This window comes from Microtus ochrogaster, unplaced genomic scaffold, assembly GCF_000317375.1.
Source record: "Microtus ochrogaster isolate Prairie Vole_2 unplaced genomic scaffold, MicOch1.0 UNK28, whole genome shotgun sequence".
Classification (NCBI taxonomy): Eukaryota; Metazoa; Chordata; class Mammalia; order Rodentia; family Cricetidae; genus Microtus; species Microtus ochrogaster.
This window is the reverse complement of record NW_004949126.1, coordinates 883,880-898,061: the sequence shown is the minus strand read 5'-3', so window position 1 is coordinate 898,061 and position 14,182 is coordinate 883,880. Positions and strand designations below refer to the sequence as shown.

The 14,182-nt window shown below is 36.2% G+C and overlaps 1 protein-coding gene across 2 annotated transcripts in view; it reads right to left on the bottom strand.

Annotated features, from left to right (window-relative positions):
- Positions 1 to 216: 216 nt before the first annotated feature.
- Fbxo8 (F-box protein 8) overlaps positions 217 to 14,182 on the bottom strand; it is a 43,348-nt gene continuing 29,382 nt past the window's right edge. For both annotated transcript variants that reach the window (XM_005368084.2, XM_026789760.1), the window contains exons 4-6: positions 4,714 to 4,832; positions 2,433 to 2,629; positions 217 to 1,183 (exon numbers count right to left, since the gene is read on the bottom strand). In XM_005368084.2, the coding sequence (XP_005368141.1) occupies positions 996 to 1,183; positions 2,433 to 2,629; positions 4,714 to 4,832 (504 nt within the window). In that variant the 3' untranslated portion in view covers positions 217 to 995. The remainder of the gene's footprint in view (positions 1,184 to 2,432; positions 2,630 to 4,713; positions 4,833 to 14,182) is intronic.

Sequence of the window (14,182 nt, the reverse complement as noted above, 5' to 3'; positions counted from 1 at the left end):
GAGACATCTAAAAGCGGAGGAGGTAGACAGAGGGAGAGGTCAATGCATCATTCACCAAAAAATAACAACTAACTTGAGGGAAAAACCCACAGCTTCCCTCTTATTCCACCAGCATGAGCTCAGTCTAGGCATCACTACTATAACCTAGCACAGAACACATCACATGGGAGCCCTTGACACACGCCTGAAGAGTAACGAGTATATAGTGAGATTCACGGCGTAATATCCTTTTATTAATTAACTCTGAAGATAGATTGAGATTAGGAAAATAGTTAAGACCAAGTACTTCAGAAACAAGGAAGTAAAGACTTCCCCAAGTTCTAGGGAAGTGTGACTTTTAAATTCTGACTTTTTTTATATTCTAAATATTTAGAGGATGTATTGAAACTTTATTAACTAAGTTTTAAAAATGAATCAAATGATAAATGGTATACAAATAAGGCCAGTTTTGCATAGTATATTAATAGAGTAACAAATCAACGCTCTTTTCAAAGTTCCAAGAAATGGGAAGCTGGTATTGGTTTCCAGGTCAGATTTGACTTCGACAAAAAAATTCCCGAACTCAGTTCAAGAGAAAAGGAAAAGTTTTAGTTAAAATCTTTACAATAAAATAATTACGATTATAAATCTCTTTAGTTAAATATGCATACATTACATGGTATTTTAAAGGATGGAAATAGATAGTTTTCAGAGAAATCTAATGCACAAACACTCCACCTTAGAGAGCATATGTCAGTTTAACAATCTCTACAGCTGTGTTATACAATGGCTGTTTTGTGCAAACATGATGAGCAAAATTGAGAAATATTCACCAATATTAGTTAGTTTTGAAATTTCTAAACTAGAAAACAGTGAAACAAAAAGAGGCTGTGCACTCCAGGTTGACCGCATACAGAGGCTGAGAGACCAGCATTGATGCAGCCCCCATTGCTGCTAAGTCCTTTCCTGGATAGACTTAGTCTGGAGTAAAAGTTGAAGTACCAACAATTGTGCTTTTATGCAGCCACATGGCCAATAAGGTAGATGTTGTCATAAAGGTGTCCTACAAAATCTTCACTAATGTTCTGAGCAGCACGGCGGGTATTTCGAATAAATTCTCTTTTTGACATTTTATTCTTCACATGGGGACTAGTGAGGTCAATGGACAGCAGAATCAAAGAGTAGCACAGTACGTAGACAGCATCTGAAGGAAAAGGAAACACACCGTTATTGGTCTGCTCAAAATATCACTGGTGCTAAGGAGACAAAAGTTCCTATCACAAAATGAGTCAGGCTTTTCTTCCAGGTTAGTCTTCAAAGCTCTGGGAAACTGCCTATGACCAGGCAAACCGAGGTAAACTCAGCCAGTCTGATTACCAAGGAAACCAGCAGTCTCTCCAGTTCAAAGGAACTTCAAGATTTTTAGGAGTTTGTTGTGAAAATACATTCCAGACGTAACATTTCAGAATTTGCTCTACTTTCATTTTCAAATGGGACATTTACATCCAACTATAATTAAAATAAATTCTACCACCAGCTTATCATCTTCCCCATTAAAAAAAATCAAGATATTTATTTACAAAGAATGCTTTTTACAAAACTTAATTTAATTTGAGAGTATTTTTAATGGCATGAAATGTATTACCTTGGCACTAAAAAGAGATTGCAAAACATTTTTAAGGTTGTTAAATTACTATTCACATTTGAGAGGTGTACTCTGAATGTGGGTGGAATCTGTACATGACCTTCAAAAATAAATCTTTAGGGAAAACATTGCCGTGCTTGAGCACGTAACAAAGGAATTTTCTTTTTTCATATGATCACAGGGTGCTTAATGCTTAAGATCACAACAGTAGCAACACTTACGATATTTATAGTATTATACTATTTCAGAATCCTGAAATCTTAAGAAAGCTATGTTAAATGTTATATCTCATAAAACATACTCAGCAAATTTCATATGACAGGTAAGTTTTGTTCTGCAATCACTGCTTAATAAGCCTAATCTTAAACCCAAAGATACAAATAAGTCTATAAAATGAAAGTACACATATGACACTTGAGAGCTAGCATGTGCAAATATGTATATACATAGTGAAAATTAATTGTATTAAAACAAATTTTAGTGGAAAATATTGTTATCTATGTACAGCTTATTAAAAGGTTCAAAAAACTTTACATCAGCTGGTAAAAATAACAAATAACTTTAAAAAAATTGACATAGTTATTAGTCTAACTTCTTCCTAATGCTGTGCATATCCTTCTGAGTCTGCACCCATGCCATCCCTGTGGCAACACTTATACAAACATTTACAGTTTGTGGAAGTATTTTTCCCCACAGTGGAAAAAATACCTCATGATTATTTTTCCCACAGATGGTAGGAATTGGAAAAATAATGCAAAACTCATACACACACACACACACACACACACACACACACACTTATCCTTACCAGGACTAAGGCCAAGTTCTCGCATTAGGTCAGGATTACAAGCACAGAACCTATGTGAGAACTTTGTTATAAGAGTTTCAAGGTACTCCCCACGTTCCTCAGGAGCATGAATATGACGAAAAAATTCTCTCAATGCATTTGGCAAGAATTGATTCCTAAAATTATGCAAGGTTACAAGGTCATCCAAGACATCTCTCCTAAAGAAGGAGAAAAAAAAGGTGCAGCTGTAGTTAATACTTCTAAAAAAATGGAAAGTTATAATTTGTCATTTTTGTATAAAGTATGAATCATCATTGATTACTGTATCAGTTAGTCCTATAAAGTATATAATATCCGTACCCTTTAAAACCTTTAAATACGATCATTTACAAAGTTAAGATATTTTGAACCCCTTCACAAATAGCCTAAAACAAGATAAAGTGAAATATGGAATTTTACTTATAAAATAATATACTTATAAGATAATTCTACTTATAAAAAATTTGAAGTATAGAAAGTGCTGCTCAGCTTGTATAGTGGCACCCATGAAGCTGAGTCAGGAGGATCATGAGTTCAAGGCCAGTCTAGGCTACACAGAGACTAACCCCCTTCCCACAGAGAAACAAAGAAACACTGCTTCTTTACCAGTCAGTGTCTTCTGATCTAAGCCAACCAGAAGTAGAATTCATGCCCTTTAAATTAGAAGGAATCTTCCTGTGCTGAACCAAGACACATTTTCAGAGGTAAGAGCTGTTTATGTAGACTTCCAAGAACACCCACATAGAGTATATACACACTGCTTTACAATCTGCTCCTCCTTCCTCATAGTGTTCATTGTACATGGTTTTGTCTTTACAAATAGATTCGCTTCATTCTTTTCAGCGGCTGCTCACCATCCCAACACATGATTATAATAATTCTAGGATATATATTTAAGTGTTTATAATTATGTAATTATTGTATCATGTATAAACATATGTATATGTTATATATTTTAACCTATAGAATTAAATACTCTTTGTGACAATATTCTCTAATTGTTGCTGAGCTCAAACTTGATTATATGACCATAGCCTTCATTCTGACCAATTGCTTATGACAAGAGTAGGCAAATACAGCAAGTAGGCAAACTCTGGCCCACTGCTTATATTTGTAAATAGAGTTAATGGAATAGGGCCATACTGCTTTGTTTATAGTTGGCCTGTGTCTACTTACACAACACAAATGGCAGAGTTAAAGCAAATGCAACAAGAGAGCACAAGGTCAGCAAAGCTAAATATGTCCAGAAAGATCTACAGAAGAAGCACCAATCTCTAGGTCTCGAGCATTTAACGACACAGTAGCAAGGACAACACCTTTCATAGGAGACTTCATTCAATGACAAGAAAGCTGATGTAGATGCTCTCTTAATATTTTCATGTCTCCAATTAGCTAAAATATAAGGGCACAAGTGAATAATTACCAGATGAGAATGCAATATGATCCATTATCTCTACCTGTGTGGTTGACATACTTAATGTCACCTTTTTAGACTTTTTTTTATATATATGCATGGATGTTTCATCTGCATGCTTGTCTGTGCACCACTGAGGCCAGAAGAGAAGGAACGATCTGGAACTGGAGCTATAGACGGTTGTGAGCCACCATGAGCATGCTGGGAACCATACCTGGATCCTCTGCAGGAGCATCAAGTGCTCTTAACTGTGAGGCATCTCTCCAGCTTCACCTTTTCAGACTTTGTAGACATGTGCATAATGTCTATGCAATATTATGCAACTATCCGCAACCCTTAGAGTCCCTAGGTTCTGCAGTTTACAGTTTGTCTTTACAACAGATTTTTAAATGAACAGTTTCAGGATTTAGAACTTCTGGTCACCTAAACACTTAGTTCATGGCTAACTATTAAGTTAGGGCTGCAACTTCCACAAAGATGATACTTGATCTTAGATTGCGTCCCAGGGATGCTGGGCTATCATTTTGTATCTATTTATGTTTCTGAGACAGTGCCTCACTCTATGGCTGTGGCTGGCCGCAGCTCTGAGATCCTCTGCCTCAGCTTCTGATGCTGTTATTACAGATGTTTATAAGCTTATGTCAGACCACACGTGGCATCTGTTACTTTCATAATGACAAGGTTTCATTAGCATTCGAAACAAAAGTCTAATCAATTGTAAAACAGAATACACTTTTTTATGCTTTTACTCAGTTTTACAACTAGATTGTTCTATGTACTATAGCGTTTAAAGTAAAAGTTAAAACATTACTTAACTCATTTTTGATAAAAATTTAATTTTTGCTTTACCTTTCATCAAGGTAGATTCTCAGTTTTTTCCAATTTAGTGTTCTTGTACAGAAGATAAATTTTGCTATTTCCTTTGGCGAATCATCTAGGATACCCTTGGACATAAAGTAGCTCACTCCCTAAGGCAGAAAGACAAGTCTACATAAGCAAAGTCAGCCTTGATTTATAAATTTTAGTAATTAGGCAATTGCAGAACCATAGCTATGGGTTCTTTCCAGCATTACTATAACGTTGATAGCTTTAACATGCAAAACACAAACTGGAGCCTAAGCTACAACTAGTATGTAGAGTTGATAATTCACATGCAATGAAAACTAGGAAATTCAAAGTTGAGATTCATGAAGAGATCCTATTTTCTGGCTCATGACAGGTAATAAGTATATAGAAATATGGACTAATTTAGGAGGGATGTGGACATGCCATGATATAGGCTATAAAATGAGCTTTGCATCAGACACTTCCCTTTCCTAATAGAAAGCATAATTTTTTAAAGCTCAGGTATGTACTGTGGTATACATTTTAAGAAAATAGCTTTTGGAGAAAAAACAATTAGATTCTCCAAATGGAAGGTACACTAACAACTTCTTTCTGGAAATAAAGGTAATTACATTATGTAAGTTAAAGGGAAAAAGGCCAAACTCCAGGTCAACTCATGGGTTTTACTACTTTGGCTTTGAGCACTACTACATTTTATAAGCATCTAGTTAAAGTACCACTGAGAGAAAGCATGTAAGACAAAGCTTCCAGTTGTACTTGCCATGTTTCTCTTTGAATTTCCTTTTCTCTGCATGCAGAGTTGTCCAGAGAAGCTCTACCCTCACACTTGTGTCTACTTTCCACTTAAAATCAACAACAGAAACACAACAGCAAAAAACTAAACGCTGAAAGCAATGTTCTCACACATATAGGAAAGTCACATTCAAATAAATGCCAGATTCATTTGAATGTGCAGTTATTGAAATAAAAGGCAGGTGTGTTTATTTCAACTTGTAGTTCTCCAGATACATGCATTCCCATGAACCCATGTGTCTGGATACTAGTACAATGTGTGCAGCTAATTGGCAGAGAAAATGACATATAATGTACATGCAACATACTGTTTTCACACATAAATTCCTTCAGCATTTCTTCAGTTAGAAATATTGCACACATTAGAATTTTAAGAGTTGGAAGAATTTTTATGAAAGACTCTCAAAGATAAAAATGTTCTCATTAAAATTTTGCATTAAGAATTTTAAAAAGCAATTTGGTACCATGAGGTAATGCTTTTGAAATGTTATAATTATCTACAAAATTGCAATTTGAAGATAAGGGTTTTTATACAAAGCTGATTTTATGAGCCAACAGAATCTTAAGAGCAACATTATCAACTTTTCATGTGAAATGTAGTCCTATAAAGCAATGCTAAGGCAGCGACTTGAAAATGCACACAGAAAAGAGCAGACAGTGACAGCATGAGGCTTTCCTGTCAGTTTCGGCTGTATTCCACTGGCTCCTTGGAAACAAAGGCTACATGATGTACTGTGATCAAGATAGAAAGCCTTTTTTCAGAGGCAGGCTTTCTTGGCAGTGTTTGAGGGGGCGGGGACTAGACAAATTTTAATGCTTGTTCCATCCTTTCCTCCATTAGTCTGGATGATTGAGAGTTGACTGTATGTTTACTTGAGCTAACTAGACAAAGGGAGTCATGTTTGTTTGCCAAATGGCTCTATGTAAAACTGATACAGCTACATTAGAATTATTGCAGTGTTTTATTTTAACTGAAGTGATTTAAAGAAAAAAGAATGTTTATTATACATTACAATACTTTATTCATATCAAAATTACCATTTAAAAGATAAAAAATTAATTCTAGTCTCCCTGTTAAAATTACCCAAAAATAAATTTATACTTTTTCTAGATAGAGTGTGGTGACATTTCAACATCATTTAATACTATTTAGTTATACTTGATATTTGGCTCATTAAGTATCATAAAATATATTTAATAATAACAATACACTGTTGGTCATTTCTTTTTCATGGAATGTGTTTTGAAAACTTACATTTTAATCTAACTTAAGTTCTCTAAAATAATTAAATGAAAAAAGTAAGCATAGATAGTAGTTTTAAAGACAATCCTGAAACGTGGAAAAATGATCTGAAATAAGCCAACTTTATTGTTTTGAAGAGGAAAGGAAGCAGGTGCCAGTTTCGAGGTTGAGCTTTCCCTGGAGCAGGCAGGTCAGTCCAGGTAAGCACAGGAGGTATAGGCAGCAAGCACGGGGATCAGTTCACATTAGAAGCATGTAAGAAACAGGCTTGCAACTACAGCTCAGCTGCTCAGTCAGTCTGTCATCTGCTTGATTCTTCTTCCTTTTTGCTTTTCCAAAACAGACTTAGGTTTCAAACTTACTACTTTAACTTCACATTTATTTATTTAATCTCATTGCTTATTAAAATTTTAATTCCTAATATACTCTATTCTGTTCCAGTTTTAGCATTATTTAAGTTGTTGTGATCAGAGTGCAGTTGCTAGTTGTCACTTGTGGAGAAATCTAAAATGTATTTGTTAGGTGAATGCAATTGACCACATGGTGTTCAATCTTGTAGTAAGCTGCCCCAAGGCATAAAGATAAACTCAAATATTAGCCAAAGCAGATGTTCCCTAAAGTATTTCTGAAGAAAAGTTACCACGGGGGTAAATAAATCTGTATAGAAAAACAGACATCATGCCTAATATTTCTTCAGAAAATGATAAACTCATAATGTTTATACTAAAAACCTATTTCTTTCCTGCAACTCCCCCTTTGTAGACGAGGCTGGCCTTGATTCCAGAGATCTACCTGCCTCTGCCTCCTAGATGCTGAGATTAAAGGTGCACACCACCACTGCCTGGCTGAAAAACCTATTAACATTTGGTTCATAAAAAAGTTCTCACAAGAATTCACCCCTAACAGAGGCTCTAGAAGGCCATTAATTGGGCACAGGCACCTTGACTCACTAACTGAGCTATGTAATCAGCCCAAAAGAATTAGGGACATTTAAGGAAATAGCCACTTAAACTTCATAGTTGAATATAATGAATACCCAAAGACTAGTTTATAAAACAGATCCATGTGCATATTTACATATTTTTCTATATACATCAATCTTAAAAGTTTACATAGGTATGGTATTCAGTAGCAGGTTTTACCCAGAGAAGAGACACATAGGTAAATAACAATACACCCACAAGACAAATTAGTGATACAAGATGGTTGAATAAAGCTTAATAGAACATGTAAAATAAGCATTTTAACAGTTCAATGCCAGAAATAATTACTAGGAGCTAGGACGCTTGGATAAGACTTGAAGGAGTGGAAAGGTCTCAATAGCTCTGATGGGGAGAAACACTGAAGAAGGCCATCTTAGTTTATATTGTATCAAGAGAGCCAAAGAAACACAATATACCAAGTTAGGCTGTTTTTAGGAAAGAGGGAAGTATTAGATATTTGAGAGCAAGTTTCAAACTGGATTTATAACATTATTTAATTTTATGGTAAGATTTGTATATTCTATCCACATATAAGTGAATACCTCTGAAGGTTATATAACAAAGAGGAGCAATAGTCTACAATGTGAATTTGGCAATGTAACAATCCTTTCCTATCATGGTTTGGCTTTCTGGCCTGTTATTTAGTCAACCTTGATTAAAAAAAATACAAAATGTGGAATTCCAGAAATATTTCCTAGAACTTCTTGTTTTAAATTAATCAACATACTTAAGAGTGTGAGGTCACAAGCTTCTCAGTCCAATCTGAATGCATCCGTCTTGTATCTGATACAAGTTCCATGCTGGCTATGAGATCAATTGTCCTTGTGTTACTGTACTTGTGTTTAACTGATCTGTGTTTTACTTAAAAGTGCCCCCAAAGCATAAAACCACACAATGTTAGCAATGCTAGCAAAGGGAACCCAGAAGGGTATTGCTTTTAAAGAAAACATGCAAGTACCATAAGTCATATTAGAGAACACAGTCACATGCTTTTTATAACAATATATTTTGTGAGTTTTCTATTAATATTGTATCTAACTATTCCTCATTGATGAGTTATGGTTATAATAGTTACATGTACATAGAAAAACAAGGTATATGTAGATAGCTTCATGACTGTACACATAGGAAGTTTCAGGGAATCTTGAAATGTGCACCCTGTGGAGATGACTATAACATAAAAACAATTAATGCAATATAAATTCCAATAGTCTGCAGTAGTTGGCTATCACAGATATCCAAGTTTGAGCATGTAGAAAAACAGTAGAAGTAGGAAGTAGTAGATTCTAAAACCATATTTTAAAACTCTATATGTTACAGGAATGAAGTTAAGAGAGGAGCTTACTTGATAAATATGTTGGACATCAGTCCACAAGGTAATAAAAAGTGAAAGATAACCAATGTTTCTGGCCTGATAAAGAGAGAAATGACTATAAAAAAACCCCAGCAAAACAAGAGCTAGGCTGAGATGTGCTCCACTGGTCTCAAGAGTGGTTGGCTACACACAAGGCTTTATCCCCATCAAGACATAAAAACAAACAAACAAGCAACATTAGGAATAGCAGTGCATGTTTGCAATTCTGGAATTCAGGAAGGGGAGACCAGAGGATAAGGAGCTCAAAGGCCAATATGGGGTATGTGAGACCCTGCCTCAAAACAAACAAATGGGGGTCTTAAGGCCTGGGGAGAACTCAGTGCTATAGTACTTGTTCATTGAAGTTCACTGTATGCAGGACCCTGGGCTTGATTCCAAGATGAGAGAGGAAAATTGGGAGAGAAAGAGGGTAGACAAGGATCACAAAAAAACATTACATTAAAAATAAGACCTATATATGCATGGTTGCCCCCAGTAGGAGTTAAAAACAAAATGAGTGGATAAAGATTAAAGAACTAGAACAAGAAATATGAGAGGTAGGGAAGATAACAGAAGAATATCTCAGAATCTAAGAGACTGAGATTATTTTCAAAGGTTTATTTATTATATATACAGAGTATACATATTTATTATGTATACATACATGTCTGCATGTATGCCTGCAGGCCAGAAGAGGGCGCCAGATCTCATTACAGATGGTTGTGAGCCACCATGTGGTCACTGGGAACTGAACTCAGAACCTCTAGAAGAGCAGCCAGTGCTCTTAGCCTGAGCCATCTCTCAAGCCCAGAGACTGAGATTTTTTTTTTTTAAAAAAAAAAGGATCCATAAAGAGCAGTGCTAGGCTGGTGTGGTCGTCAATGCTATCATCCCTGTAGCAAGAGTGCTGAGGCAGGAGAGTCGACGCTAACCGAGGTTATGCAGTGAAGTCTAGGCTGGCTAAGACCCAGTTTTAAAAAGTTAAAAACCTCACACACACATTAATACACAAAACATCAATCAAAAATACAAGACAAAACAAAAACAAATGAAAAATCAAAGCAAATTCCTGAATGACAAAAGAAGCAATTACTCAGTGGAGTTACAGGAGCATAGTTTTCAGACATGGCATTAAATCTCAGCTCTGACCACAGCTTTGCCACCCAATGATGTGGAAATAATGACTTAAACTTCCTGAGCCTGGGGGTGGGGAGCTGGAGAGATGACTCAGCTGCATTAAGAGCACTGGTTGCTCTTCCAGAGGTCCTGAATTCAACTCCCACAACCACATGGTGGCTCACAACCAACTATAATGAGATCTGGTGCCTTCTTCTGGCCTGCGAGCCTACAAAACATGAGTCTGTTCACTAAACAATAAGTCTTGAGAGGTTTTCTTTTTTTTTTCCTAGAAATTTTTTCTTTTTTTTTTACTATGTTTTTTTTTAATTTATTTATTTATTAAGGATTTCTGCCTCCTCCCCGCCACCGTCCCCCTCCCCCGATCAAGTCCCTCTTCCTCATCTGCTTGAAGAGCAATCAGGGTTCCCTGACCTGTGGGAAGTCCAAGGACCGCCCACCTCCATCCAGGTTTAGTAAGTTGAGCATCCAATAATGAATATTAACCTTCATCAGGCGATGAAAGGAGACAGAGACCCACACTTGAGAGGTTTTCATGGCAATACGACAGTGAGTGACAAAAGCACAGTAAGTTTCCTTCTAGACAGATCCAGGAGATTAATGGGGAAAAAGGACACTATAATCATTGACTGGGAAATAAGAAAGCAATGACCTTAAAGAAGTCTCTCCGTAGACTGAGTTAAGTTCAAAACTACTACATAAGGAGTGAGCTCATGGAGCGTGACTGTGTATGGCACACTTACCTGAAGATGTCATTACACAGTGGAGAAGATGGAAAACTTAATTATTGAGAGAAAGAAAAAAAGAGTATCTTTAAAGATAATTTTGAGTTATACATATCAGGAGAAGAAAGAAAGTCGACAGAAAGGAGGCCAGAGCAAAGCAGGTGAGGAAAGCAGGAAAAGACCATTGTCTCTGGAGGGATACCTTGCTCAGCCTAGATATAGTGGGGAGGGCCTTGGTCCTGCCTCAAAGCAATGTGTTAGACTTTGTTGACTCCCCAGGGGAAGCCTTACCCTCTCTGAGGAGTGGATGGAGGGGTGGGCTGGGGAGTGGAGGGGGAGGGAGCAGGAGAAGGGAGGAAGTGGGAACTGGATTTTGGCATGTAAATGAGAACAGATAGTTTTAAAATAAAAAACAAAGCTTGGATAATTAAGAATGATTTATCTGAGGGTTTTTGTTTGCGAATAAAAGTCACCCTTTTTTACTTGCAGTGAAACAAATGCTTAAGATGTATTAATGAGAAATTTAGACTGTTTTTATCTTGTTAATTCACTAAGTTTTGCAATATTTTCTCTCCTCTGTAAGTGTGTACAGCCCTCTCACATGCTGCTTAGAGACCTTAATAATTCAAAAGTATTATGTTTTTAAGAGTAACCAAAATGAGTCATCTCAAAATGTACTTATTTAGCATATTTCCCAATGCCTTTTCAGAGGTGTTGCAGATACAGGGAATGATTCTGAAAAGTTGGACTTTCGTACAAACAAACTTACACCTGTCTCTGTTTCCAAAAATCTTTTCATAGCAAAGAGTGATTAGGGAAAACCCTTTCAAGAAAGACTTTTTCCTTTAACATAAGCTTTCCTATTTCCTATAAGATACACCCACACTGAAGTTATTCACTGGAAGGTTCTATACTGCATAGAACTAAGAAAGGGTATCCCACCTGTAGCTGTCATCTCTTCTTCCTAAGAACAGTGGCCACATACTGTCCACACTGTGGAGAAGTGACAGTGTGGACAGTGGCAATGTGCCATGACTAATTCTCTCTAATGTCATACCGGAGCACCACATCTCATCCAGAAGGTGGGAGAAATCATATTCTGGCTTGAGTATGGGATTCAGAAAGAAACCACATTATTTAAGCATACTGCTTAAACTGGCAGAATCTTGGCTTTCAAGGACTTTGTGGTATATAAAAATGTAGGTGCTGAGAAATGGTTGAGTATTGACCACATGAGTCTGAAACGCCTTGTGCCTAGAATGTGTCAATAGGAACTCTCAATATAAAAGATAGATAGGTAAATTAAAATTAAAACAGAAATATGGGGAAATGGAGGGTAGATCCAGGACAGATTTTTCTGCCTGTTTTTCAAAAGAGATAAAGCAATGACGTTAGAAAAATAACATAAACCTTGCTATTTAAGTTTTAAGTACTAAAAGCCATATTAATTAATTTAAATGGATGAAACAGAAAATGAGCCACATCTGTGAGTTACTAAAAGCCTCTAAAAGAGCCACACCTGTGACTAATGGGCATCATTACAATCACTGACTGATACGATGGTTTTTCTCAAACCACAAATTACTACCAATGATTAAACATACAGTCATCACTGTGATTGTTTCTGAAACAGCTGTTCTTATCTGAGGTACAACTCTAAGAAGAGCCCGTTTTCTCTTCAGCCAACTTTGGGCTAGGAAGGGAAGCGTGGAGAGGAAGTTTGATTAGCTAAGGTGTGACTGGCAGTGATCCAAACTGAGCAGACAGTGATATTTGCGCACTATGAGCTGATTTAGAGTTCTTGCTTTATAAAAATCATATATAAATATATAAATATTTCATTTGCAATGTATACATACATCTAACCCTGAAAATAAAATTATAGTTTAATCATGATTCCTACAGTTGAATACTGTTAGACATATGGACATTTGAAATATGTCTGAAGCATTTTTTGAAATAATTAACATTTTTTAAAAGCCTTAAGAATACAGAAGTAGAGAAACATATTTATCAAAACAACATGTTACTGTGTATAGATGTCAGGCAACACACTATTAAAGGCAAAAAAATCTCATCAGAGTTTGAAGATCTTGACCTGAATGATGCACACTTTATGAAGTACCACTTCCCGGGCTGCAAAGAGGTATTTACTAGCATCTAAAGGTTCGAGAGAAGCTTCAAGGCCTAGAGCAGCATGCACTTCTTCAAATTATAAGTTACTGAAGCTGCGCCTGGGGAACACGTATCTAGACATAGCTGGTGAGGAGTTGGAAACACTAACCATTGAACTTCTTTTATTTTATTTTAATTACTACAATGTCACTAGTATTTTAACTCCCTAATCTATGGAGCAGAAAACAACACAGAGGCTATTTGCTTCAAATCAAAGTGGCATTACTCAAACAAAGTAAAGATGCTTCGTAAGACCCTCTCCAAGGATACATGGAAGTGCCTCACATTTACTTCCTGAAGGTTAGAGCACTGCTCCATCAGCAGCTGCCAAAGCAGATCACTGCACACGACTGACCGTGGCCTAGACGCTTCAGTATTAGGACCCTGAATCTAAAGAAGGTACCCTAAAAGCTTAATGATAAAGAAGAAAACACGAAACAATCTAATGGGTAATGCACATCGCGGTCCATTTGTTAAAATAAAGTTAATGTTATACTTATGCTAGTCCCATACTTTGAAAGCCATGACTGAGCTCCTGGAAGCTTCCAGTCAAGACATCCAAAAGCTGAAGGAAAAATGTCATTTATATTTTTGATACAGCAGCCATGTTGCTAAGCATCAATTGCTAAAGACAGGCAATAGAGGCAACTATCTTATTAAATCTGGAAAGTGAAATCAAGTATCTGAAACTATGGTTATAACAAGTGAGAAAACCCAGTCAGAGAAAGTATGCTAAAAGAAATTATGGAAAAGATATTTTTCATTGAAATGTATTAAAATATTTCATATAAGATTTGTAAGTATATTTATCTAAATTGATAACAAAACAATTCAAATGAAGAAAATGTCTTGTTCATATATATTGTCCACCAACACACTGTCTACTAATTTCCCTTAGCATTACAAATACTTCACTATACTTCTTCTGCTCATGTTATAGCTAACAGGACTAAACTACATAAACACTTCTGGATCAACAGAGAGAAACAGAAAAACTGAATGGTTGGTTTAGGCCTGTAATTCAGAGACTCTGCTAGGATGCAAAGCAGGAAATCAGACTTTC